General features: G+C 31.2%; 3 protein-coding genes across 3 annotated transcripts; 1 reads left to right on the top strand and 2 right to left on the bottom strand.

The window, feature by feature from the left end:
• Positions 1-9,926: 9,926 nt before the first annotated feature.
• LOC108862244 (growth-regulating factor 4) lies at positions 9,927-12,640 on the top strand. The gene is made up of 4 exons (XM_018636311.2): positions 9,927-10,340; positions 10,415-10,609; positions 10,919-11,231; positions 11,943-12,640. Exons 1-4 carry the CDS (start codon positions 10,124-10,126, stop codon positions 12,364-12,366), a joined length of 1,149 nt encoding a protein of 382 aa, XP_018491813.1. The 5' UTR covers positions 9,927-10,123; the 3' UTR covers positions 12,367-12,640.
• Positions 12,641-12,647: 7 nt separating this feature from the next.
• On the bottom strand, positions 12,648-13,609 carry LOC108862245 (uncharacterized). Its single transcript, XM_018636312.2, has 4 exons — positions 13,310-13,609; positions 13,116-13,226; positions 12,951-13,031; positions 12,648-12,883 (listed from the first exon to the last, which is right to left on the bottom strand). Exons 1-4 carry the CDS (start codon positions 13,532-13,534, stop codon positions 12,809-12,811), a joined length of 492 nt encoding a protein of 163 aa, XP_018491814.1. The 5' UTR covers positions 13,535-13,609; the 3' UTR covers positions 12,648-12,808.
• Positions 13,610-13,802: 193 nt separating this feature from the next.
• Positions 13,803-17,922, bottom strand: LOC108862243 (serine/threonine-protein kinase KIPK1). Its single transcript, XM_018636310.2, has 3 exons — positions 17,718-17,922; positions 15,321-17,037; positions 13,803-14,790 (listed from the first exon to the last, which is right to left on the bottom strand). Exons 2-3 carry the CDS (start codon positions 16,958-16,960, stop codon positions 13,935-13,937), a joined length of 2,496 nt encoding a protein of 831 aa, XP_018491812.1. The 5' UTR covers positions 16,961-17,037; positions 17,718-17,922; the 3' UTR covers positions 13,803-13,934.
• Positions 17,923-27,295: the final 9,373 nt, after the last annotated feature.

The following is a 27,295-nucleotide window of genomic DNA, read 5'->3' as shown; positions in this document are numbered from 1 at the left end:
TTTCCTTTAAAAACAGAATAAACATATAATTAATAGTGTTTTATACGTACTATCATATAAATAATCACATATATTATATTTTAAACATTTAATGTGAAATATAAAAAATCATAGTTTAAGTTGGTATATGAAATTTGGCTTTGTATTATATTGTTATTATATATATATTGAAAAAAAATTTAATAATGGTTATTGAAAAATATTTTAGTAAAAATAAATTTTTGAAAATATGTATATTTTGAATTAGTTTTTGATATAAATCAACTTTAAATTATTATTTTTATTTAAAATATATATATAAAGTTTAAATTTTGTTTATGATTATTATAGACACATAATATTTTTAAATTATAGATATTAAGTAAATATTTTGTTAGTTGTGATCAGAAGAATCAATGGATATAGGCATAAACAGTTTTGAATTATTAACTACACATTCCTTGTTTGGTTTAATCATCATAAAAATCGGGATATTTTACAACAAATTTTAGGTAAACGTGATTTCCAAGTATTGATTTGAAGACTATTCCAATTTTTTTAGTTAATGGATATATTTTTGGTGACGCTTGGTTCCTTGTAATTGGGAAAGAATTGAATGCGAGTGAGTTTAGGAATTATTGGATTTATTAGTACGACTTGATGAATTGTATTGCTTGATACTTTTTTTTTTAGTCTTGCGTGGATGTAGCCTGTAGGTAACATTTTTGAATATTTTATTTTGGAAACTAATAAATCATATATGTAGATTTTAGTAATTGTAATTTGAATTAATTATTTATTTTAAATCTAATGGCACAAACTATAATTATTTAGGAAAAATTAAGGTTAATTACTAAATGTACTTCAGTTTTAATAGATTAAATAGATACTAAAATAAAAGTACAGTATAACATCTTTAAATTAATAATCGATAGATTAATATCTCTATAAATTAATATAATTTCATAGTCCCAAATTGGATTTTTGGTTCAATTAGTATCTCGATAAATTAATAATCTCTATAAATTAATACAAAATATAGTTTTGGTGTAGTCCTAACATTATTAATTTATAGAGGTTTCACTGTACAGTACCAATCATACAATTAAACATCCGATGTTTACAAATTTTATTAAATCTATCGTTTTAACTTTTTACACTATTTACAACTCCTTTAGGTTAGTCTAATTTGATGATTAAATTGTCTTTGTTAATTAGTAGAGAGAACATTTGGCTATTAGTTCTAGTTCTGTTTGGGTCTGCATAGTTTTTGGGTTTTTAAAATTAAAGATTTAAATCTCATTGAATATTTATAAATTTTGTTTTGTATTCGGTTCAAATTTTGCATACTAGATTTGTGTTTAGATATTCATTTAAATTATGTAAACATTTTTTCAATATACCTTAAAAAATTTAAAATTGAAAATAAAGATAACATACATTATAAAAATAGTGTATGTTAAATTTTGAACATTAAGACAGAGAATTAGTTTGTTTTATATAAATCAAAAGATATTTAATATCTTTTGATGTTTTGGTGTTTTGAGTAATTTTGAATATTTTTAAATATTTACTTTTAGTTATCTAATATTTGGATAATTGTGAACATTTTGGATTTTAAATATTAAATCTAAAAATAATTTATAAATTTAAGTATATAAATGTGTAAATGTATTTTTCCAGTTTGGAATGGATTTGAGTTTGGTCTTTCATATACTAAAATTTATATCTGTCTGGATATTTTATTAATTTTAATTTGAGTTTGATATAACTTTTTTGATTTGAATTCGGTTTTTCAGGTTTGAATATTTCGACAGCCTCCTTAATCAGTGTATCCAGCTTATGAGCTTAACAACTCCAAACAAGATAAGAATCGCTGAGAATGAGAAATTCTTTTTCTAAATCATAAAATATTTTAGATCTTTTTTCTTGCTAAATGATTGGAAAATAAAATTGTATTCTTAACATCTTTCTCGTCGATTTCTCTTTATCATACAAAGATTCTATCTATTAATTTTGTCTTCTGGTTGTTGACATTAATATGTTACCGGTCAATTTCAGGAATCATTTATTGTGTTTATCTTCGACTGTGTATCATTGAATGTTAGTAAATGCAAAAATTGTTTTTATCTATTTAATATGGGAATATGTTGTCACTTGCCACTTGGCGATATCGAATTTTAAATGAAAACTCTCTTTGAAACTATGACCGCTGTAAAGCAAAAGCCGGAGTGGAGAATAACCTAAAGGAGTTGTAAATAGTGATTATGTTGTTGACATAAAGACAGGAAGCGGAGGCCGCTCACCAAATCATTCGGCCAGTAGTATCAACTTCTTTCCAGCTCTTAATTACCACCTTCCCTTACATTTAATTGTCTCTTGTTCTATGTTGCACCGTCTAAGAGTATCTTCACTAGTATAAAACTTCATTTTTCTCTAAAATAAAATAAAATTGATTATGAAGTAAAAATGTTTCAACTCTACTTAGTGGTGGATCCACATACAGAATTGTGGAATCAGTTGACATCACAGAAATATTAAAATGTAGATTTGCAAGCTAAAATCGTTAAATAACTTTGGTGTATTTAGTTAAAGGACTTGCCAATGAACCCACAAATCCGGGGTTGGAAATGTCCTAATATGTAGCTTATCACCGCCAAATATTTTTGATGAGATCGTGAGTTGTAAGTTCCTTTATGTGGTAATTGGTACACTGGTATGTTCCAAGTTTGGCTGGAGAAGTGATGGCCTTCCAACCAAACAATAGAAGACAATAATGAATAAACCGATTCTACTTTCAAGACTGGTGTATTATCCGGGGAACAATATATGAGGTATTTTTCTTCTTTTTTATCAACAATACAAAGAATCTAAAACGACTCAAACAATTAAAACGGTTTTTGAGAATCTATGTGAACAAATATATCACAGTTGTATACGAGTATTCTATGTTGGCTTATACATAACTGTATTGTTTGGGGATGGAATAAATGAGATAATATGTACATATATTAAACTTCTTACATTTCTAAAATGACTACAAACATATTGTTTTAATGATCCATGTACCATCTTCAGCAGTTTTGAATCGTCTATTGCAAAAACTACTTGTATAAAGGTTACACATATAAATTATTTGCAAAAGCTACATTCATAGAGTTTTATTGAAAAAGACTTTCATAGAGTTCACGAGTATGATGCATACATTTTAGGTTGGCTTTTGGAATCTGTGAAGATGGCAAATGCATATGATTTTCACCACATTTTTGCAAACAAAAAAGTTATCAAAATTTTGAAACTTTTTAGAAGAAAAAAAGAATTGAGTAGGTTAGAAAATCTATTTCTATGCCTACAAAACTGACTTGTTTTATAATATTGCAGAATGAACCATCTCATATTAACGAGTGGGGCTGATAACATAGTGGGGGGGGGGGGGGGGGGGAGGAACACAAACAGAACATGGACCTAATAAGTTTGGTCGTTTGAAATTCGTATGTGGTTGGTTAGTAAACTAATGGTAATTGATCCTCAAACATATGATATTGTTATGTATGAAGCTAGGTTATGTGTTATTTTGCCTTTGGAAACAATAGTCTTTCGAACTTGAAAGGAAATCACGGAAGACATGCATGCATATCTCATACTAAAGCGATATCGAGCTCTCTCAAAAGAAATAGTTATAAGAGAAAACATTTATGGTTGTTACTGATACAAAGTCAAGTATACTGAAGCTAATCAGCAAGTATGTGGAGGTTGAAAGGCATACCATATTCTTCTATTTAGATTAGGATTATGTCTTTTTGTCAACTGTTATTTTGCAATGTTAGGTAGTTAAGGAGTTGCAAAGAAAACTCATATGCAGTGTTTGTTTTTTAAAGTTTTGGAACATTGATATAAGATAGGTTTTTTTTGCTTAATAACCAAAAAAAAATTTTAATTAGATTTTGGGAGAGAGAATAGAGAGAGAGATAAGAAGAGAAAGCAGGAGAGAAAGGGTGTTTTTAGTTAGTTAATAAATTTTGTTTTTTTGTGTATACTATATGCAATTTCCTTAAGATAGAGTTTTTTTGCTTAATAACGAGAGGAACTAACCGTAAAATCCGTGCTAGTATTAGACGTGGTAGCTTCCCTCGTCGTTGAGCTTATGTGAAGTTAAGGTCAGTGGTGTGGTAGTCAGTTAGTGAGGGAAAAGACATATTTGTATTAGGAGAGTGTTCTGGCCTTGAGCGTGGCTTGTCTCCTCTGTATGAAGATTTAGGATGGTTTGAGGGTGTTGTGGCATATAAGATATCAGTTTTTTTTAGCAACAGATATCAGTTTTATACTCAGGATAAATTGCTTGCAATTAAAAATGAGTGTGTTTCACTTCGTAACATACAATATGTATTTTCATGGATTTAGTGTGAGTGGTCTATAAAATTACTTTATTGGAATTTGGAATGTTTCATACATTGTAGTAAAATAAAACTAGTCCCAATATCCATCATAAAAGTTGTCACAAAAATGATTTCCTAAAACAAAGGCACGATGATTGATAAGTGCTACAACGAAGAAACCGGTGGCGGTAGGGGACCAAACGTGAACTGTATTTGTAACATTCAAAGAAATAGACGGCCCCGATTAAGAGATTACATGGTAGGGTCCATCAAACAGTGGGCCTAAAGGCAGATCCACGAGGAATAGCCTTGCCGCGAGGGATAGAGCATGTTAACTGTATATATGTTTTACTTTGTCATTCGATTAACTATAAAACATGACTAATTTATTTGGTAATTCGATATATGACCGTCTTTCGACAAAAATCTAATCAACCATGTTGACAATTTTTTTTTACAACAAAGAAATAATACTGATAGAACAACGGATAACCTGCAAACTGAAAACAGTGTTTAATTTTATATCAAATCATACAAAAATGAAAAATCTAGATTTCTTTTTGGGAAACTAGAAAAGATTGAAAGGCCACAAGAATAACTTTAACCGATTGTTGATAGAACAACGGATGACCTGCAAACTGAAAACAGTGTTTAATTTTATATTAAATCATACAAAAAATCTAGATTTCTTTTTGGGAAACTAGAAAAGATTGAAAGGCCACAAGAATAACTCTAACCGATTGTTGATATATTGAGAGATAAGTCCACTAAACAGTAGAATGTTTCCTCTTGAGTGGCTCGTAAGTTTATGATGGGCTTTATAATTCTTTTTGAGAAACTAGAAAGGAGTGAAAAGCCTACAAAATATAATCATTTGATATTATCGGATCCACTAAACAATTAAAGGTTGAAACAATTACTTCTCAGGTCACTTTTTATTTTTCAAATATTACAATGGATCATTTACTACTACTGGAACACTTTATCTAAACTTCCCCTTGTTACCAAAAAAAACAATTCTAACCAGAGCTGGGTCATGCTCGATAGCAAGAGCAACAATGGCTAATTTTCAGTTTTTTGCAATTGTGGTCCCTCACGTTTTGGTTATTCTCTCTTTCATCCAAGATTCTTAAAATGTGCAAAATGTTTTTTTTTATTTAGATGATAACCACATCCACACCTCACATTTTTGCTGATTACTCAGCAATCCTTTTCCCCCTATCCACAAGATGTGTCGACAATTTTTTTCTGCTCATAACATTTTCATCTACAAATGTGGTCACAAATATGTAATGCACTCAAGTTTTGTTTGTGGATGTTATTTGATACACACCATCTATAACTCAATTTTTTAACAACGACGTCCACAACTGATTTTTTAAAAAGTTATACCATCCACATCCACAACTCGTTCTTTAAAATTAGACTGTCCACAATATATGTCCACGAAAGTTTGTTCATTTAATTCAATTTTAAAATGTTAAAATAAATATATCTTTATATGGATCTCAAAATATAGAACTTTTTCTAATATATATATATATATATATATATATATTTTATTGATTTTATATATTATAATATGAGATAATGACAAAATAAATATGTTGAAAAAAGTCTTAACCTTTGATCTTGTTTTGCTTTTCAATCAAACGGCCATAAACAAAAGCCCATAAATTCATAGGTTTTCATTTTAAATTTCAATTGTGTGGCCACAATTATTCCCACTTTTCCATAAACCAACTTTCAATTGTGGTTAGTTGTCTAAGAAGTCGAACACGTGAACCGATTTTTTAAGGGCAAAAGTATCCACAAAAACTTTCTCTTTCATAGGAAAGTGTCTTCCCCAACGAAATGTGTCCTATCATGTAAAAAAAAGAAAAATGTGTCTTAAAAGGAGATTTTAAAGGTTTCCTATTTCATATGATAGTCAATCTTTACATTCCTCCGAAGTCCAAAGTAGCAAAATGAATGGGATCAGCACAAAGAGAAGCACGACTAATGGAACATTAATGCTAGATGCAGAATATGTAGAAGAATTTATTTAGTCAATTACACAAAACTTATTATTTATTATAAATATAAAAGAATGATCATTTCTAAGTTACAAAAAAGAATGATCATTTCACATATTCAACAAAATTAAAGTTTCAAATTTTATCCTTATTTTTTATTTTTCACTAATTAATAAAATTAAACAAAAATTATATTAAATAAAGATAAAATATAAAATTTAACAGTTTTTTAATATATGTAAAAAATGTTAAACGATACTTATTATAAAACAGAGGGAATATTAACAACCAAAATATATTCATTCACTTCTCAGTGAATCAACCTCATTTCTTTCACATACAAATTAATGCCATCATCTGTTATGCTAAACTGCTAATTAACGATGCCAGAACCAAACAAAAGGTTTATAGCTTATGGACGCTTACAAAATAATTAAGGTTAGACTGTATTTATAACAATGATCTTGAAACATATTATCTGAGTTTTTTTTCTCTAAATTGTAATTATCATCAGCTGAAATGATCTTTTTGGGTTACAACGAAGGTAGACCCTTCATTGGCAAAAGGTATCATAGTAATCATTTTCACCAAAACAAAAATAAAAAAATTAGTAACGTATTTAACTCTCTTTTTTTTCTTTTGGAATGAGAGTCGGTAATCATATAATACATGCTTAAAACTGCGTAATGACCGCATCCCTGGTCGTCCCAGATGAAGAGATTGAACCCTCAAAGAGAACATATAGATATATAATTAGGCATGCATGTGGTATCACGTGAGGCCTCGCGTGCTGGCGTTGATTGTCTTTTAGGCCCACGTTGACTTAGCTTGGCTCTTGAGCTGTAATATATACGTTTTATTCCTGATAGAAATAGTACTAAATTAAAGTTTTTGACAGAGTGTCCCAAGAAACGTATTTGTCTTCTCATGGACATGTGACCTCAGAACTTCTTTGTCAATGGATAACTAAATAGACCCTATAGTTAAAATCTTTGTGTTGATTCAAACAGGGACAATCAATGAACATAATCAATATAATTCATAATTGGGTTTTCTGAATTTTTGGTTAGTAATTGTCTTTTAGTACAACCAAAATGACCAATTCTGATAGACAATGGTGACAATCTGATTGGAAACAACAGCCGATTCTCTTGTGGATTCTTTCGTCTTTACTCGTAAAGACGTTGATTATAGATTATATTTAGTTTTTTATGAAATTTCGAATAACTTGCGTTACAAAAAAAATAAAAAATTTCGAATAACATTATCGAAAAGAATCTACCAGTAGAAACAACACATGGCCCGGCCCATAATAAACGAACGTAAATAGCAGGCAAAGTGCGTAAATAGAGGGTAGCTTTCGTGGGTAGAAAAGTAAATTACAAAAAGCCACACTCCCCATAATTGATGATTTGGTCTCACATTATACAATGGGACCCAATGTCTGCGCCCTCGTCGGAAACTAGGGCTCCTCGTTAAAGCTGATTTCGTTTTCAAGCTCCGCTTTGATTTTCAAATCAAGTAGGTGGAGTAGTTTTGGGCCGGGCCCTCTTTTCATCTCACTGGTCTTGATTTTAGCACGTGACCCAACCTTCGTCCACTCAAATTTTCTCGATGATTCTCAGACAATATCATAGAACATTTAACTACAAATAAGAATGTAGTCTAGTAGTTTGATAATACAAAATTATTCTATGATTTGTTCGTTTTCATCAAGCTCTTTTGTTTCAAATTTCATATCCACTGTGGTTTTTGTTTTGTTGTTCCTTGTAGTGAAGACATAACAAGTGCCAAGAAGTGGTGTAATAATGCACGTGACTCTATAGTCCATATTTTATCAAAGATATGTATGATGAGTCCACATACACACACAAAGAAAGTATACAAAATGTAATATCAAACGTAAAACATGGACCATGATAATGATATAATTGACTATATTTTATAGCCGGTCCCGTCTAGAAACGCAACTAGTTTAGGTTATTTCGGAATAGTGCATATAAATGCCGCCGAAGCTGGTGGGAATGAATGTTAGGAAGCTTTCTCTTCAGCTTGGGCTCACTAGTCACTCCTTTATGAAATATCGTTATCGTCCTTTGCTCATATTTAATTCTTTTTTTCCTTACCTCAAAAATACATAATAATACTATTGTGGCACCACCAAATAAAGATACTTTGAAATTAATGAATGTTTTTTTTTTGTATTTATTCAGCCAACTGAAGATATAAATGAATGTTTCTTACTTCGTTTTAATAAATTTGGTCTCAGTTTACTTGGCCTATTCTGGTAATATATAGTATCCCCTGTTATCGATATTTAGATATACTAGCGAACCGTATTTTTTCCTTTTATAATTTCAGAAAAAATGGATCTAGAGTTATAATCGTTGCAAATCCATAAACAAGTACTGGTAATGTGTTTCTAACACGTTAAGTGTCTTCCTAGACGAAAATTGTAACCTGTAAAACCAAACCAGTCGCCATCATTCCACCACACACTTAGTGCTGACCAGTGACCAAGTTCTACAAAAAAAAGAAGAAAATACACAATAATAATATTCAGTTTCACCGTATAAAACAAACTTAATGACAAAGCATCCAAATGCATAGACGTTACATACAGTATTATTTTATAAATAACAGTAATGCAATATATGGTAAAGTAATGACGGTTACAAATTAGAGCTAATTAATTAAATAGTTTATTAGCCAAATATTATACAAAGTTATGACTGGTATTGTGTATGTATTTAGCGTTTATGTCACTACTCAAATTCAAATCTACATATTGCATGAAAGAAACAAAATAAGACAAACATACTTAATTAGACCACAAAAAATGCTAGATAGTGATATGGTAGGTAAACACAATAGACCAGTATAAATTCTAAAATAGTGACATACTTATAACCTTATAATAAATTTAGTTTATTGTAAATAGAAAATCGTAGTTAGTCAGCTTACATCTAATAATATTATAAATCCAGAGATCAGAATATCTCATATATATATTGCAGCTCTCTCCAAATGCAGTCTACAGAGTCAAATACTGCACATCAGCTGACCGTGGAGTTAGTCAAATCCAAAGTGATTATGTTCAGAATCTAATACATTTGTAACACAATCTCTGAAACAAATGACATCTGCATAAATTGGAGGTTACGTTACATCACATTGAATGGATCTTTAATTACAGTATCTTAAATAAACAATAGGCTTCTCTTTTCTCTTTAAGCTACTACTTAATATGGAATATTAAAATGAGATATAAAAGGAAGTGATATTTCCAAGGCAGTGAAACATAAACACTGCAGGCAATACTATATCTCCATCTGCAAGCATCTTGCAGTGCTTTCTTTTTGTGTTTTCTGATTTACTAAATTTTATAGTAAATAAAGAAACCGTTTTTAATTCAAAAACACATTCAGATATTATATAAAATTACACTCTTTACTCTAAATTTTGTTTTTCCGCTCAACTGTCTTGTCTCGTAGTCTTTTTCTCTCTATCAAGTTCCTTAATAAAAACTCTTTTCATCTTTCACTAGCTTGCTCTAGCAAAACTACCTGCAAAGAACAAAGAGAAGAAGCTCTTTTCTTTTTGATAGGGTCACAAGCCAAAGCCTTTTGTTGTGGTTGTCTTTGCTTATTAAGCCACACTCTCTAAGACACAAAAAAGTGGGGAAAAAATTATCCCAAAAGCAACCAACACATTTGTCTCTCTCTTTCTCTGTCTCTCTCTCTCTCTCTTCCTATGGACTTACAACTGAAGCAATGGAGAAGTCAGCAGCAGAATGAGTCAGAAGAACAAGGTTCTGCAACTAAGATGTCTAACTTTTTCTTTGATCAGATTCAGTCTCAAACTGCAACTTCTGATGCTGCTCTACCTCTCTTTGTCCCTGAACCCACCTCTTCTTCCTCATTCTCATGTTTCACTCCTGATTCTTCCTCTTCCTCTACGAGGCATCTCAGTAAGTGTTTCCTGTTTTTTTTTTTTGTAAAGGGCTTGAAGCTGTGACTGATTTCTTGTATGTTAAATTTGAAGAGATGGGAAACTTCTTTAGCTGGGCACAGTGGCAAGAACTTGAGTTACAAGCACTGATCTACAGATACATGTTGGCTGGTGCTTCTGTTCCTCAAGAGCTCCTCTTACCCATCAAGAAAAGTCTCTTCCATCAATCTCCTTTGAACTTCCTTCAGCATCCTCTGCCACATAACTTCCCTCATCACCAAGCTTCTTGTGAGACTCTCTCTTTCTTGTGTTTTTTTGTCAACTCTCTCTTTCTTGTTTATCCTTCTAATTCCATTAAAAAAATCTTTCAAGATCTATATAAAACTTCCAATACATAGACTCATTTAAACAATAAAAGTATATACATTTTCTAAGGCTACTTTTCAATCCTGCAAGGACTTTAAACCTTTCTATAATATCTATGAGCAACATAAAAGAACATAACAAGTTGGGTTTATGAAACATTCTTAATCACTGCCTTGAGTGAGATTTTTTGTTGGTCGTTAGTAACAACATATTTTACTAATGAACACACAGGGTACTGGGGGAGAGGAGCAATGGATCCTGAGCCAGGGAGGTGCAAGAGAACGGATGGGAAGAAATGGAGATGTTCGAGGGATGTTGTAGGCGGTCACAAGTATTGCGACCGCCACATCCACCGTGGTAGAAACCGTTCAAGAAAGCCTGTGGAAACCACCGCCAAAACAGCCACCACAAACGCTGCAGCCACAAACGCACCATCTTCCTTTGTCTTAGGCGAGGAACTTGGTCATGGACCAAACAAACTCTTCTTCTCATCTGGCTCATCACATCATTCATCTCAACATCTCCACCTTAACAATCACCAAAGGTACACAAGAATGACACTCTGTTTAATATTATTAGCTTTGGTCTAGAGTTTTTGAGACCTGAGACAAGTGTTTTGCATAATAACAGAATACTAATGACTATGCTTTTAATACATAGCTTTTGTTTGAATGTGTTGAGACTAGTAAGAACATTGTTGTTTGGGATATGGGAATAGTTATTCCACTGTGAAGTGATGCTGTGAGGAAAGGGGTAATGTTGGCAATTGGGTGACAGAGAGCCTTATCATCATTTTTGTGAAAATAAAAATAAACATATTCTTCTTTTGTTGAGAGATAATGATAAGAGTTGGATGTGTGATAGATGGAATCTAACTTTTCAATCAGAAATAGAAAGAGAGAGTATACTTATATGTATTTGAAAATAATGAGATGGTAGGGTCTCAGTGAAAGCTGACCAAACCTGCATAGAAGAACAACAAAAGCTCTTAGATTCTGCAACCACTTCCCCTAAAAACATATTTCAGGAAAAAAACAACTTAAATTATTGTTTTATTTATTTCTCTAACCAGTCTTTACTCCTTGATAGAGGAAACCTGTGTGCAATTAGTAGGACTAGCTTATTGAATTAAATCAGTCTTTAATCTCTACTTAGATAGAGAAAAAGTTAAAAACCTTTTTTTAGATCTCATTTTGACAATGGTAATGTCTTGTTCTAATTATTAAAGATCATGAGTTTTTTTTTTCTCTCACAGTTGTTCTTCAGACATTAAACAAGAAAGCAACAACAACAACAAGAGGCCATATGGAGTTCACAGTGGCTTCAGCAATGGAAGATCAGATGATGGTCACATCCTGAGACCTTTCTTTGATGATTGGCCACGATCAACTGACTATACCTCAAGTCCAATGAGCTCATCGACTTGTCATCTTTCCATCTCCATGCCCGGTAACCCTTCCTCAGACGTTTCCTTAAAGCTTTCCACAGGAAATGAAGAAGAAGAAGAAGCAAACATGAGAAACAAAAATGAGAGGGAGCAACAGCAAAGCATGAATTGGTGGAGCAGTGGAGGGAACCACAACAATATGGGTGGGCCATTGGCTGAAGCCTTGAGGTCAGCCTCTTCAACGTCAAGTGTTCTTCAACAAATGGGAATCTCAACTCAAGTCTTTCACTGAAGAAAGTGTTGAAAAAACAAAAAAAAACAAATCAAGTCCTCTTTTAGCTGCCTCTGCATCTGCACTTTCTTCATTATGGTTCTTCTCTGAATTGTTTTTGTACCGGTGATGTTGTTAGGCCTAATTTGCCTGCTTTGGAACTGTTTTCTTTCTTTCTTTCCTATGCAGAAATTTATGTCTGAAGTTTAAGTATGTTGGTGATAAGTATGTCATAAGTCAGTACCTGAGAAGTTTCTTGGTTTAGATGTTGGTAATATGTAAGTTGGATTAGCTATTTCAGATCCTTTTAATATGGTTGCATTTTCATTGAGGTACATAATATGTTACATGGTAGTTCACTTTTAATAGAGATGACTTGAAAAGAATCTAATACAACAAAAAAACCTCAAAACAAATTTAAAACTCTTTTAAAATGCAACATCCAATTCTTTTTCTTTCTTTCTCATTGCAAGGCTCCAACAGTCTTGTTGATCTCCTCCAGTTTCTTCATCCTTACTCTTTCGCTTTCAGCCAGTAGCTGCCAAAAGAAAAGAAGTCATCAACATACATTAGATCTGCTATGAATAGGGTTTAAGACTATATACCTCCATTAACATGGAAACAAGGTGAGTTTTCTCTTTGTTCTTTTCGTTGAAAGCTTCTAATGTCTCTTTGTATTCCTTCTCCTGTATAGATCATTCTCTTCTGTTAAAACATAAAGTTTTAGAACATAACTGTTTATTGTAAAGAATGAAAATGTGTGAAGAAACCTTCTTCTGACAGCTTTGAGCTAAAGATTTGATATCTCGGTTCGCCATGTCGATTTTCTTCCTCACCATTCCAACTTCTTTTCTCATAGGATCTCCCATAATCTCCAGCTCCTGTTTTAATTTTTTAGTTAACAACATTATCAACTTCTTCTTGTCTGAACAGGAAAAAGGCTTTTTTTTTAATGTACACTTACTTCCAATGTTTGAGTCAAGCATCTTGTAGCTTCCTCAGCAAAACCAAGCCTCTGTTGGACTTTCTCCTTAACAGTCATCTTCTTCCTCTCGATCTCTTCTTCTCGCGCTTGAAACCTCGACACCGCCACTTTCCATATCTCTTCTTCTTCGTCCTTCTCCTCCATTGGAAGCTTACCGTTGGTGTTGTTGACTGCAGCAGCAGCTCCTGAGTTCTTGATACTCATAATTCTTTCTTGTTATTATTAGTTACTACTACAACATATCTCTCCCAACATCTATATATGTACTTTTTAAAGTGGTCTTTTGCTTTTGCTTCAATTTAAACTTGTGAAACCAAGTTTTCTTTGCTTTTGCTTCACACCATTCCAAAAATCAAAACAAGCAATCCCGCCAAAAAGTAAAAGTTAAGACGTGGAGCCCAAGCTGAATGATGATAAAAACATGTCCTTTTTAGCTTTTCTTCTTTTACCCTTTAGTGATTGCAAGTTAAAGAAGGGAACATAATGAGATTATATATCTCAGAAGAGGCTACACTTTACATAATACAAGATATATATAGATTACAACAACGTTTTACTATGAATACATTTCTCTTGTCTTAAGCTTAAAGAAAACTTTTTAACTTCAAAACAACTCGAACTCAAGATGATCACCTATGGCTTTACACTCAAGATACCTATCATCATTGCCTCCAGGTGAACCCTGTCCGAAGTAGTCGTTGTAGCAATCCGGAAGCTCAGGCGGTGTTGCGCAACGGATAAGAGCCCAGTTCAGCCCTTCAAAGAAAGGATGTCTTTTGATCTCCGCAGAGCCTTTCTCCGACCCGAACCGGTTCTCCGGCTCTTTAACCAGAAGCCCTCTGATCAAATCCTTCGCCTGGAAGCTCACCAGCGGGGTGTCAGGAAACTTGAGGCTCTCCAAGACAACGTTGGCTAACGTCTGGTCGTTGTTGTAGCCTTTGAAAGGCGTTTTCCCGTATAGAAGCTCGTAGAGGAGAACACCGAACGTCCACCAGTCGACCGCGGCGCCGTGTCCTTCTCCTCTGATGATCTCGGGAGCCAAGTACTCGTGTGTTCCCACGAAGGAGTTGGATCTTGCCTCCGTTGGCTCGGCCACGAGCTGAGGTAGCAAATGCAATGATGATGATGATGATCTCTTCAAGTGTTGTTGTTGTTGTTGTTGGTTTGAGGAGAGTCTTGGACTGAAACAAGAAACCTGGTGGCAAGATCGTTCGTTGACGCAGAAGGGTTGTATGCAGTTGGATGTGTTGTATGGACCTGACATTCTAGCGGGATCAGGAGGAGAGGAAGATGAGGTGAGAAGAGTTGGGTTCACTGCGCATCGGAGCGAGAGGTCGAAGTCTGTGAGCATGATGTGTCCGTCTTCACGGACTAGAATGTTCTCCGGCTTCAGGTCTCGGTATATGATACCGAGCATGTGTAAGTACTCCAGTGCAAGAAGGATCTCCGCAACATAGAACCTGTTATACAAATTTATATATCATCATCAATTTAACCATAAACTAGGCCTGAGATTTTGAACCTGAAGTTCGGTTCGGTAGATTTTAAAAAAAAAATCGGTTTTCGGTTCGGCAATAGGTTTTCTTCTTTAAAAAAATAACCAAACCGAACTAACCGAATTTAACTGAAATTAAACGAACTTATCCTAAATTTTAACAAAATTAAACCAAAATGGCAAAATCTAACCGAAATCAAAAACTTCAGTAGGGTTTTCAAAAACCGAACTAATCGAATACCGAACCGAACTAACCGGATTTAACCGAAATTTAGCGATTTTATCCTAAATTTTAACAAAATTAAACCAAAATCTAACCGAAATCAAAAAGTTCGATAGAATTTTCAAAACCAAAATTTATTTCGGGTTAATTCAGTAAAATTTATGTTGAACCGAACTAACCTTAAACCGAACAGAATAAGTATCTGAACCAGCATGCCTAAACAAAACCAATGATGTTGATAGCGCAATTTTAACAAACGTAATAATCTTTACCTCGCTGCTGGTTCAGGGAAACATCGACCAAGCTGCTTCTGCCTAAGAACATGAAGATCTCCTCCAGGACAATACTCCATGACAAGACAAGACAAGTTATCCGAAGTAAACTGAGCGTACAGCGTAGGCAGAAAAGGATGGTCCAACATTTTAAGTATCTCACGTTCCGCCTGCGCCCTCGGACTCTTCTTCCTCCTCGCCAAGAACTCGTTGTCCATCACCTTTATGGCGAACAAACAGTTCGTACCGATCAGCTCAGCGAGATAGACCGTTCCTATATCTCCGCAGCCGAGTTTCTTCAAAAGGTTGAAGTGTCTTAACCCCAAAGAGCCGCCGCTAGATTGTACCTTGACGTGCTTGATCGCTTCCCATCTCACATCCATCGACATGTGAGGCTTGTTCCCGCAGCTAAACCTGCTGCTGCTGCTGAGATTGCTCTCCTCGCTCATGCTCGTGCTCCTGCTGTAGTCGTCGCCGAGACTGTCTTTTGAGCTTAAGGAGAATTCGAATTTGTTGCCGCTGTCGTTGCTAGAGGAAACGTTCTGTTTCGTGATGACGATCTCGGCTTCGGAGGTTTGGCTAACATTGTTTGAAACAGAGCTCAAACTGTCTGAACAAACCTCAGGAGTATAGGAGGGAGGTTGGTTGTTGTTGATGCTGGTGCTTTTCAACGAACAGTGGCATCTTTGGCAGAGGAGTTTACCGGTTTCTTCTTCTTCTTCCTTTTTGGTTGAAACTATTCCGATTTTTAACTTCTTCTTAACCAGAATCTTCTTCTTGGGATGGTTCTTGGGACGTGGAATCATTCTTGTCACCCTTTTGCTTTTCTCCGGTGCATCATTTACCTTCACTGTCTGTTCTAACTCCAGAGTGGTTGAGAGAGTTTTCTTTTCAAGCTCTGCTGCGTTGTCTTTCTTGCTTGAATCAGAAGGCAGCGAGGTGGTAACATGTTTGTCTACTTCTTCTTGCACATCATCTTCCGCAGAAGTAGAGACAACCTTTTCATCTAACTCCGTCTCATAGTCTCCACCTTGAGTTGAAGGCTCTTCAGACCGTTGAGACACGCTCCTCGAAGTGCTCGGTATATCTTTGTTCACCGGCGTCAAAGACGTCTCGTCAACCAAGGTTCCTTTACCCTTGTCCGCAGGACCGAGTCTGGTAGACTGATGATTATACAGACTCTTGATCCTGTCAGCTTCGGAGACCCTGGGAGAAGCGGCTGCGGATTTCGACAAGCGTTTCTGAGCAGCCATCTCCGAGGCCTTGGAAATGCAACGGTCCCTGAGAGCCTGCTTCAAAGAAAGCGAGTCTGAGAGACCCCCAAGGACTCTAGGCGACCCCAACAACGGTTTCTTCATAGCAGCGCTTCTCTTTGAAGGGCTTGTGGTCCTGCTAGGACCAGCACTCGCGCTCGTCTCGAGGAAAGAAGAAGTCAGTTGTAGCCTCCTCGTCGGTGGTTTCACGGGTATAGACTGAAAAAGCTTGTCGATGTCATACTCGAGAGAACCGTGATACTCTCGCTGCTGCTGCTTCCGCTCTGAATCTTTGCTTGATGAACGTCCCAGAGAAGATCTCCCTGAATGTACTTTTGCTAATCTAACTTCTTCGTCTTTCTCTTCCACAATTTCACACGAACCCATTGCAACTTTTTTTTTCCACAGTATACTCAAACCGGTGCAGAGTTATTCATCTTCTATTTGATCTGTTCCATAGTTACCTGAAACAGAACAATAAGCAAAAAGAAAACTAGTAGGTCAGGTCATTATGAAAAGAACAAAAGAAAAACAGATCTAAAGTAGGTTTAGGTCATTATAGTTCATGAACCCTACACAAGTACAGACCAGACCAGAGAGAGATTAACGATTAACTTAAAAACAGAGAAAAAGAAGACATTTTTTTTAAAGGCAAAACTCTAATAGAAAAATTATGAGTTTATGGAAAGTAAATGTGAAGAGAAACCGAACAAATAATTTACAGCAAAATCAAACCGTGTTCCAAAAGTGAAAGCTTTGAGCCATGTAAGATAAAATAACTCTCAGATCTCATGAAACTTGAATACATATTAGGAAACAACGAACATGTAAGAAACAAAAAAAAAACATGTAGCTGAAGCAAGGAGTGAGGATTCGATTTAATCCAATTAAATTTTATTACTTCTTTTAAATAAAAAAAATTTCAAATGCACAAAGGCCAGTGAGAACACAGAGAAAACGAAAGCTCAGAAAAAAAAAAAGAAAATCAGAGAAACCAACCCACACCCTCTAGAATACGGTGCACAAATCTCATGTAAAACATAAAGCAATGAAAGAGATTTGGAGAAGAAGAAAAGGTGCAAATGAAGGCGTACGGGCAAAGATATCAAAAAAAAGAAAAAAAATAAGGAAGGAGATTTTTTACCCAGATGGAAAGAGCTAAGCTTTTTGCTGATAAACTCTAGAAGTGGAGTGGATTTGGAGCTCGGATAAAACCCTAAATGGACTTGGCTTGTGAAGAGAATCCAGAGAGAAGTAGAGGAGGAGAAGAAGGAGGAGAAAGTAAAAGTGCCTTTTTTTTCTTCTTCTTAATTTCTGGGGAGGGTTTTGGCGTAATTTTTTGCTTTCTTTGTTGGGTGAATAGCGTTAAGAGATGTGATCAAGTTGTAAAAAACACACTAGATTTTGATCCGCGCTTTGGAAGCGCGGAGTATTTTACGATAAAAAATTTCACTAATAACTTAACAAATATTTTGGTAATTTTTAAAGAGTGTGTATTTAAAATATTTTTACATTTAAATCAGTATTTTTAAATTCAACCCGATTGTGATTATACCCGTTAATCCGGAGATCTGACAATTCAATTTTGATTTTTAAAATATTCATATTAAAAAAAATCACTAAACCTCGAGACTAACCGATTGAACTGATGGATGACCGATATGTAATCTAATTGGATTTAAATTGTAATAGTTTCATAATTTGTAATCTTATAATCTAAATTTTAAAGTTCATTATTTTGTAATTTATGAAATTATGATGTTTCTACAAAATTCTAAAGAGAAAATGATAGATATAAAATAACTAAGATTAATTATTGTATTGTCTGGAAACATTGATAGTAGTATAAAAATATATTGTTTGGAAACATTGATAGTAGTACAAAGAAATAAGTATATTGTTTGGAAACATGGATAATAGTATAAAGAAAGTAACATTAGTGATTTAATGTAGGTTTAACTATAAAGTATAAAGATGTATTTAATTTAAAAACTTACAAAATAAATGTTAGGTCCACCAGAATGTTTCTGTTTTAATAAGATAGATGGTGGGGTCCATAGCATATGTTTGCGAGTCTTTCATATTATATGCGTCACAATAATATTCCATTTTATTTACCTTCCATTTCATTATTTCAAGAGAGATATTTATCATTATTCCAATATTAAAAATCTACATTCGAAAATATTTTACCCGAACTTCAAAACTTACATCATATTACATATACGTTGTTTCTCTTATAGAAGAATTGTGTTATACACCCAAATAAAACGTGAATTGTAGCATTTACTACTTGTCTTATTAGCCCCATTTATATTGGAGTATATATCAATGTCATCTAGGCTCCAAATAGTGACCAAGGAAATATATGAGAATAGCTAATTCCTAAACATTCCTTACAATTTACACCATTTACAAAGAATATTTGTTACATATAATTCTTTAACATTCCTTAAGATTTAAGGAATAAAAGACTACAATTATTCTTTATCAAATTAGGAGAGGAATGACTTTTCTTTTTATTTTATTCATTTTTATTCTTTTTTTCCTATTCATTTTATTCCTATTGTGGTTACCAGTGAGAGCCCTAGTCATATCAAATAATTCACCTCGGGAAATTTTTGGATGGTACAATAAATTTACTTCCACTATCATCACACATTTTTTTTGGTAGGACTATCATCACACATTTGACCACAGTAAAAATTTGCAAACGATTTTTGCACATTATTTCTTGAATCAGTGGCTAGCTGAATCTGCCCAGTCTAGACTACACTCATTTCTAAAACTTGTGTATAATGCTGATTTTCATTTTTATTTTTTTTCCTCAAAACTGATCTCCAGTTGAATTTTATTTAGATCATTAGAGTTCTTTGTCAACCACCCCGCTACATTTTCAGAGTCTGTTTACATCCACAATCCTACAAATATTTTTCCAAATTAGTAATAAGATAGTAATAACACGCAAAATTATCCAATACTTAGCACCCATCTTGGAATTTTAATTTAATTTGTAGAATACGCTACGTTTTATACTATTATGTAGACGTGATATATAAATATTATTGAATTTTCATATAAATAACTAAAAACATTCTTTTCATAAAAATAATTAAGAAAAACATTGTACAGATTAAATTGTAAAACACTCCAAAGAAAATAATTGCAGATGAAATAACTACTTTCTTCCCTCGTATGTCTCAATCTACTGCGAACAACTGGTTGGTAAGAAATTAAGAATGGTCAGAATTTTTTTTTAAATTAGCAAAAAAATAAATAAATCAGTAGTGAATATATAAAATGATATTGGAACGATATTGTCAGAACAAGAGAGGTACACCAGTGCGCAGTTTATTTTGAAAATCCTTTACAACATCTTAGTTTAAAGAAAGAAAAAAAACGTTATCTCTATTTTCTATTTCGAATATATAATATTTCTAGAAAACCCCTGTTTTATTTGTCTTTCGAATTCACAATACGACTTCAAAGTTCAAACAGTAGATAAAAGTACCGAACATACAATTAAGAACTACGCCTGTTACTAACAAGGGAAACATTAATGATTAGCGAAAGATATGCTAAGCAGACAAAAATATGTAAAGAAACAACGTAGAACGACTCGCATATAAATAGAAGAATAATATGACTGCATGCTCAATCAGGTTTTCTATAATAATGGTAAATAAAATTAAGTGGCAAGTAAAAATATATATATTAGCATATTGGAGTGTTAGAAAAAAAAACATTTGCATATTGGACGATTTGAGGGCTAACTAATTTTTGTTCTTCTTTGTAGAATGTTTTTCCAGTTTATGATTTGACCATTTATTCCCAAACCTTTTATTTATATATGTTTAATTCGGATTTCAAGTGAAGTACTTATTTCTTATACAATGCACATACTTATATATAATCTATATAGTTATATATTTATGAAATACAAAAGGTAAAATATTTAGAAGTGTTATGAATATACATACTATGTAAATTATAATGTAAAGGGTTAGAAGTTATAACATTGCATTATACGTATATTTGTATATAGACAAAGATGTATTAAGAAAGCAACGTACGTGGTAATAATTTGGCTCATTATATTTTAGATGGGGGGGGGGGGGGGATTGACTGCCTCTGTACAATGGCGGTCAACGGGTCATAGTATTTCTTCGGATCTCGTTAAGTGGAGATGAAAAAGATATTAAGAAGAATCAAATAAACTACTAACTGTAAGATTAAATATTTTGAAAATCTATTCTATTAATTCTTCAACATGACCAGTTAATATGGGTTAGATCCAATTTAAAATTTTAATGATACATACTTTTTAGTATAACTGCATCTAAACTGAAATATAGATTGTGGATGTAACCACCACTCATATTGCCTAATTATCGGTGGCTACTTTTTGTAACTGATATATATCTTATTTAATAAAATATAAACAAAAATTAAATAAAGATGCAAATAGTGGGAGATAATAACTTAATAATCATCTTGCTCAAAAAAAATAATGTAATCATCTTAAATACCGTTACCTACCCAATTCACCAAACATAATCATCTTCATTTTTTATTTTTTGAGTATTTATTTAATAAACAAAAACATTCAGGGAGCATTGTTGTATTAAATGAATTTGCCACAAATGTATATTTATGCAATATGATAAATCCAATATAATTATCAAAACTTCTTACTAATCATTTTAAAATATGAATACAAATAAAAACAAAATATGATTATCAAAAAGTTATATATGATTACAAAGAAAGATACAAATATAAAAATAAATTTCTGAAAACATATGTAAAAAAAATATAACGGGTTTATAAAATTAGGAAAATGATCAGCTGATATTATTATAGAAGTGTTATTCATAAAATTTTCATAAAAATTATATTTTATGAATTTTAAATAGGGTATTCGATTAAAAATAATTATTAAATGTAATTTTACTTAAAGTTAGTAAAGATCATATTAACTCATTTACACACACACACACATATATATAACAAAATATATTTTAAAAAATCAAACATTTTTCAAAAAAAGTTGTCAGGTTTTCGATTCAGGTTAGATTTGATATTGGTTTTCGGATATAACACTTTAAAAACCATCTGAATGTATATACCAGATATAATAGATAATGAAACTTTGATTTTCGGGTCGACTACGATTCATTTTTGTGGGTACGAATATTCTTAATAATTATGTTAGGTAACTATTAAGTAAATAAAATATGTTACAAACTTTAGAAATAAATTTAAAAAAATAATTTCTAAATATAGATGGCATAAGTGTATAGTTATGCAACCTAACATACTTAATATCGTTACAAAAAGTTATATTAAAATATTAAACACAGATATAATTATTAAAAAATAACAAAACTATAAAGGTTAATTTTTTTACAAAAAATAAAATAAAAATGTACCCGCCCTTTCAAAGAGCGGGTAAGAATCTAGTTATACTACTAAAACTTTAACACCAACTTCTGCCAGCAAATAAGTTAATTTATTAACTCGTTTCAGTCTATAAGTTGGTTATACTACGATCGAGATGAGTATAACACTGTATTTTTGAATATAGCAAAAAGCCTAAATCATAGTTGGAACATGGAGTAATCATATACTCTTTTTTTTTTGAGTAATCATGTACTAATAGACTTCATAGGCCCTTGACAACCCTTAAACCTAGGATTCCTCTTTCTGCGCCTTTAATCTCTTCCCTCTTTTTTTTTTGTAAACTGATCTCTTCCCTCTTGCTTTTTTATTCCCAAAATTACATTTTTATACATTAACTAACACAAATTAGAGCATCACATGCACTACGCCCGCTTCTAATTTCTTACTCAACAAATTAATCTAACCATTTCATCAAAACATTATATTATTTAAGCAAAACACATGTACGCGCCTATAGAAATAATTTATCAACCCGCTTCTTTGAAATGGATGGTTTAATGTTTGCATCTTTTAAAAAAAAACGATTGATGGAACGGAACTAATTGTGTACTAGATTTTGACCTGTCCTAAGAGGGCGGGTATATGTTTTGTTTTGTATATTTTTTTGAAATTGCATTTCTAAACGTATGCTTTTTTGTTATTATATATATATTTTGTATCAGATATGTGTGTTTTGGGCAAATATAATTTTTGTATATAAAAAATATAATCATAAAATTATTTTGTGGGTCTGTTAACTTAGGTATGTGATATATATTTGGTATATAAAATTATATATAATCATAAAACTCTTCTGTGGATCTAATAATTTAGGTATATCCACGTCCGATAATTCAGGTACAGTGGCATATCGTTGAATCAAACATGATTTATATGTCTAGTGACTTTTTAAAAAAGCATAACTGCCGCTATATCTAACTATTTTTTATAGAAGTGGGTCTCGATAATTGAGGAAATAAAGTAGTGTGTATTATTAAAAAAGAAATGGACTATACATATATCAATTGGTCATACAGGAGAATTAATAGAATAGATTATTGAAATCAACATAAACTACCTAATTGATATTTGTTTATGCAATTATATATTAATACATTTTATTTTACATTTTATTTGTTTAGTAATCAAATAGTAATTAAATAGAAAAAAATATATGTTTTTCATTAAAATATAATTATATACCTTACAGATGATTTGGTGTGGTACATGTATATAAATATTTTTTGTTCATCTTGGTTCTATAGCTTCCGGTATACATATATTTATTAAATACGTTAAGTAACTCTTTATCAAATATATATTATATAAACACTTTGTTGTTACATGAAGACGTAATAGGTTAATAGCTAATAAATTATATATAAACAATATTGACTCGACGATCTTAAGTAGTAAATGTAATCCCACCCGCTTTAATAACGAACGGTTATAACTATATTAGGGTTACATGAATATGCGGTTATATTGGAAATTATCAAAAAAAATATAGCGGCCACTAAGCACATTATATATATCCACGATCAAAAGAAAACGTATCATATTAATTGTAATAGGAGGATCAAACGGTTACGTAAGAGAAACCGTAATGAATGATATATACATTTTGATTTATCTTTAAACTAAAACTAATAATAGTTGGACACAACTCATATCAATTGGACATGTTGAAGAATTAATAGAATAGACTAGATTTTGACCCGCCCTTCAAAGGGCGGGTATATTTTTTGTTTTAATCTTTTTTTGAAAAATTATTTGTTTGTATTTGATTTATTTTATAATCATATTTGTGTTTGTTACTAATTTAATTTGATATAATAGTCTTTTAAATAAATGAAATATATAGATGGATCCAATATGTCACATTTATTGGGTTGTTAACCAAAGATTTAAACATAAGTAATTTTATGTTAAATTTAGATACTTGTTCATGTATTACAAAATTTATATGTGATTTGTTCTTTTTTTATTTTTAATTTGAAATTTATATATTTTAGTTTATAAAATTTTATATGATTTAAACGGATAGTCAAACCCAAACTAAAACCCATAAAATATGAATTGAAACAAAAATTTGAATTCTGAATAGACTTAAATCAAAATCTCATCATATAATTAAACTTCTTAATTTATTAATAATAAATATTACAATATCAACAACTTAAAATATTTGTGTTCAAATATTAATAACATAAACAATTTTTCGACCCACACTTGAAAGCACCATATATTTTATGATGTAAAATTTCATTAATAATTTTACAAAAATTATGTAAATTCGTAAAGATTTTGTCTATTTTGAAACAGAAAAATTCGGATATGTTTTCAAATCTATAGATCTAGTGATTCAATATGTAATCCGGTTTGGATTTCAAGAGATATTCATCAACTAAAATTTTGATAAAACCCACAAAAACCGTTAAAACCAGAGGGTGCATGTTGAACCTATAGGTGATTGATATAATTCAATTTTATTTAAATTGTTATTTTTTTATAAATTTAAAATTTAATTTCAATGTTTTAATTAGATATTTAGATAATTATTAATTGATAAAAGTCATGTCCAACATAAGTATTTTTATCTCCTATTGGTATAGGTGAACATATGAACATGACCTATTGACCTATACCAAACATAACAAAACTTATACCCGCGGATCTTAAAACATGAACATGACCTATTGATATAGGTGTGGTCCAACTATTTAATAAAATAGATTAAAAACTATTAACTATTTAGAAGAAATATTATACAAAAAACACAGATACGATTAAAACACACCAATATAAAAAAAAATTTTTAAATATAAAACAAAAATATACCCGCCCTTTTAAGAGCGGATCAGAATCTAGTTGTATTTGAATTATATAGCGTAACTCTAATTTGTTGTAGAAAATGTTTAAATTATATTTTATGTGAAATGAAATATAAATAATTTAAATTTTAAAAAATTTCTAAATTTTAAAAAATTACTTTTTAATACTGATATATTTATAAACTATATTATTAAATTAGATAAATGACCTATTAATAGTCCAACTATTTTATAAAATTATTAAAACTTTTTACTAATCAGTTAAGAAAAATATTCTACACAAATATGATTACAAAGAAAAACACAAATATGATTAAAAAGATACAAATATAAAAATTGAATTTCTAGAAAATGTAAAACAAAAAATATACTCACTCTTTGAAATGTTGATCAGAATCTAAATTGTATTATATTATCTTAATTAAACCACAGTTCATTTCCATTAATTTTTATAGTGGACATAATATTTATTAATGTAAAGTATCAATATTATTGTTTCCAAATGATATAATTTTTATTTATTGAACTACGTAAGGTTGTCCACAGTTTGTAATAAGTAGTGAACCACTAATATTTTGGAATTAAATGGTGACTTTACAAAATATGCATACATCTTAGAAGCATTACAAAATTATTTTATGAATAATAATAATTACTGGAACTGAATTTATTCTGATGGATCCCAAAAGAAAAAAATAACCGCATATTACGTAACATATAGGTAGAAGTTACAGCTTTAGGAAACCAACGTAGAAGTTAGAATTTTTTTAATAAAGGTAATTACATAATATATCTAGATAATTATTTAGATGCATTATATTTTATGTTGGACACAACCTTTAATCAATTGGACATGTTGAAGAATTAATAGAATACATCTTAGAAGCATTACAAAATTATTTTATGAATAATATTAATTACTGGAACTGAATTTATTCTGATGGATCCCAAAAGAAAAAAATAACCGCATATTACGTAACATATAGGTAGAAGTTACAGCTTTAGGAAACCAACGTAGAAGTTAGAATTTTTTTAATAAAGGTAATTACATAATATATCTAGATAATTATTTAGATGCATTATATTTTATGTTGGACACAACCTTTAATCAATTGGACATGTTGAAGAATTAATAGAATACATCTTAGAAGCATTACAAAATTATTTTATGAATAATATTAATTACTGGAACTGAATTTATTCTGATGGATCCCAAAAGAAAAAAATAACCGCATATTACGTAACATATAGGTAGAAGTTACAGCTTTAGGAAACCAACGTAGAAGTTAGAATTTTTTTAATAAAGGTAATTACATAATATATCTAGATAATTATTTAGATGCATTATATTTTATGTTGGACACAACCTTTAATCAATTGGACATGTTGAAGAATTAATAGAATAGATACATCTTAGAAGCATTACAAAATTATTTTATGAATAATAATAATTACTGGAACTGAATTTATTCTGATGGATCCCAAAAGAAAAAAATAACCGCATATTACGTAACATATAGGTAGAAGTTACAGCTTTAGGAAACCAACGTAGAAGTTAGAATTTTTTAATAAAGGTAATTACATAATATATCTAGATAATTATTTAGATGCATTATATTTTATGTTGGACACAACCTTTAATCAATTGGACATGTTGAAGAATTAATAGAATAGATACATCTTAGAAGCATTACAAAATTATTTTATGAATAATAATAATTACTGGAACTGAATTTATTCTGATGGATCCCAAAAGAAAAAAATAACCGCATATTACGTAACATATAGGTAGAAGTTACAGCTTTAGGAAACCAACGTAGAAGTTAGAATTTTTTTAATAAAGGTAATTACATAATATATCTAGATAATTATTTAGATGCATTATATTTTATGTTGGACACAACCTTTAATCAATTGGACATGTTGAAGAATTAATAGAATAGATATGGAAAGAAACAAATTTCAAATCTACCATCCCTAAACTTGCATAGCTATATCACCCCAATGTTTTGGTATCAATCAAATATGAAAGATATATATAATAGACTAGTACTATAAATTATATAATTATCTATATGATAAACTAATTAACTTATAAATAGAAGCGTGGTAAAGAGTTAGTAAAAGCTAAACAAAATCATGTTAACTCGCAGGGAAAGAGGAGATAACAATATAGACAAATGTTATGTGAGGTTTTACAAAGAAGGGTGACCGCATTGAGAAAAAAATAAGTGTGATGTGAAATAACTTGGAACTATATCTACTGATAAGATATATAGTATAGATGATCAAGTATATAAAGTCATAAGGATGTATGCATCTAAGATTTTAAGTAACCACACTTTATATGGTCTAACTAGGTAAAAGTCATAATCTATTAATCTCCTAACTCTAGCTATGACTTGAAATTTTCAAAGAACAATAAGTACGAGATTTAAATATTTCC

The sequence above is a fragment of the Raphanus sativus genome, chromosome 5, assembly GCF_000801105.2.
Source record: "Raphanus sativus cultivar WK10039 chromosome 5, ASM80110v3, whole genome shotgun sequence".
Classification (NCBI taxonomy): domain Eukaryota; kingdom Viridiplantae; phylum Streptophyta; class Magnoliopsida; order Brassicales; family Brassicaceae; genus Raphanus; species Raphanus sativus.
Note: the sequence above shows the minus strand (reverse complement) of the source record. Positions and strands in the feature narration are given on the sequence as shown.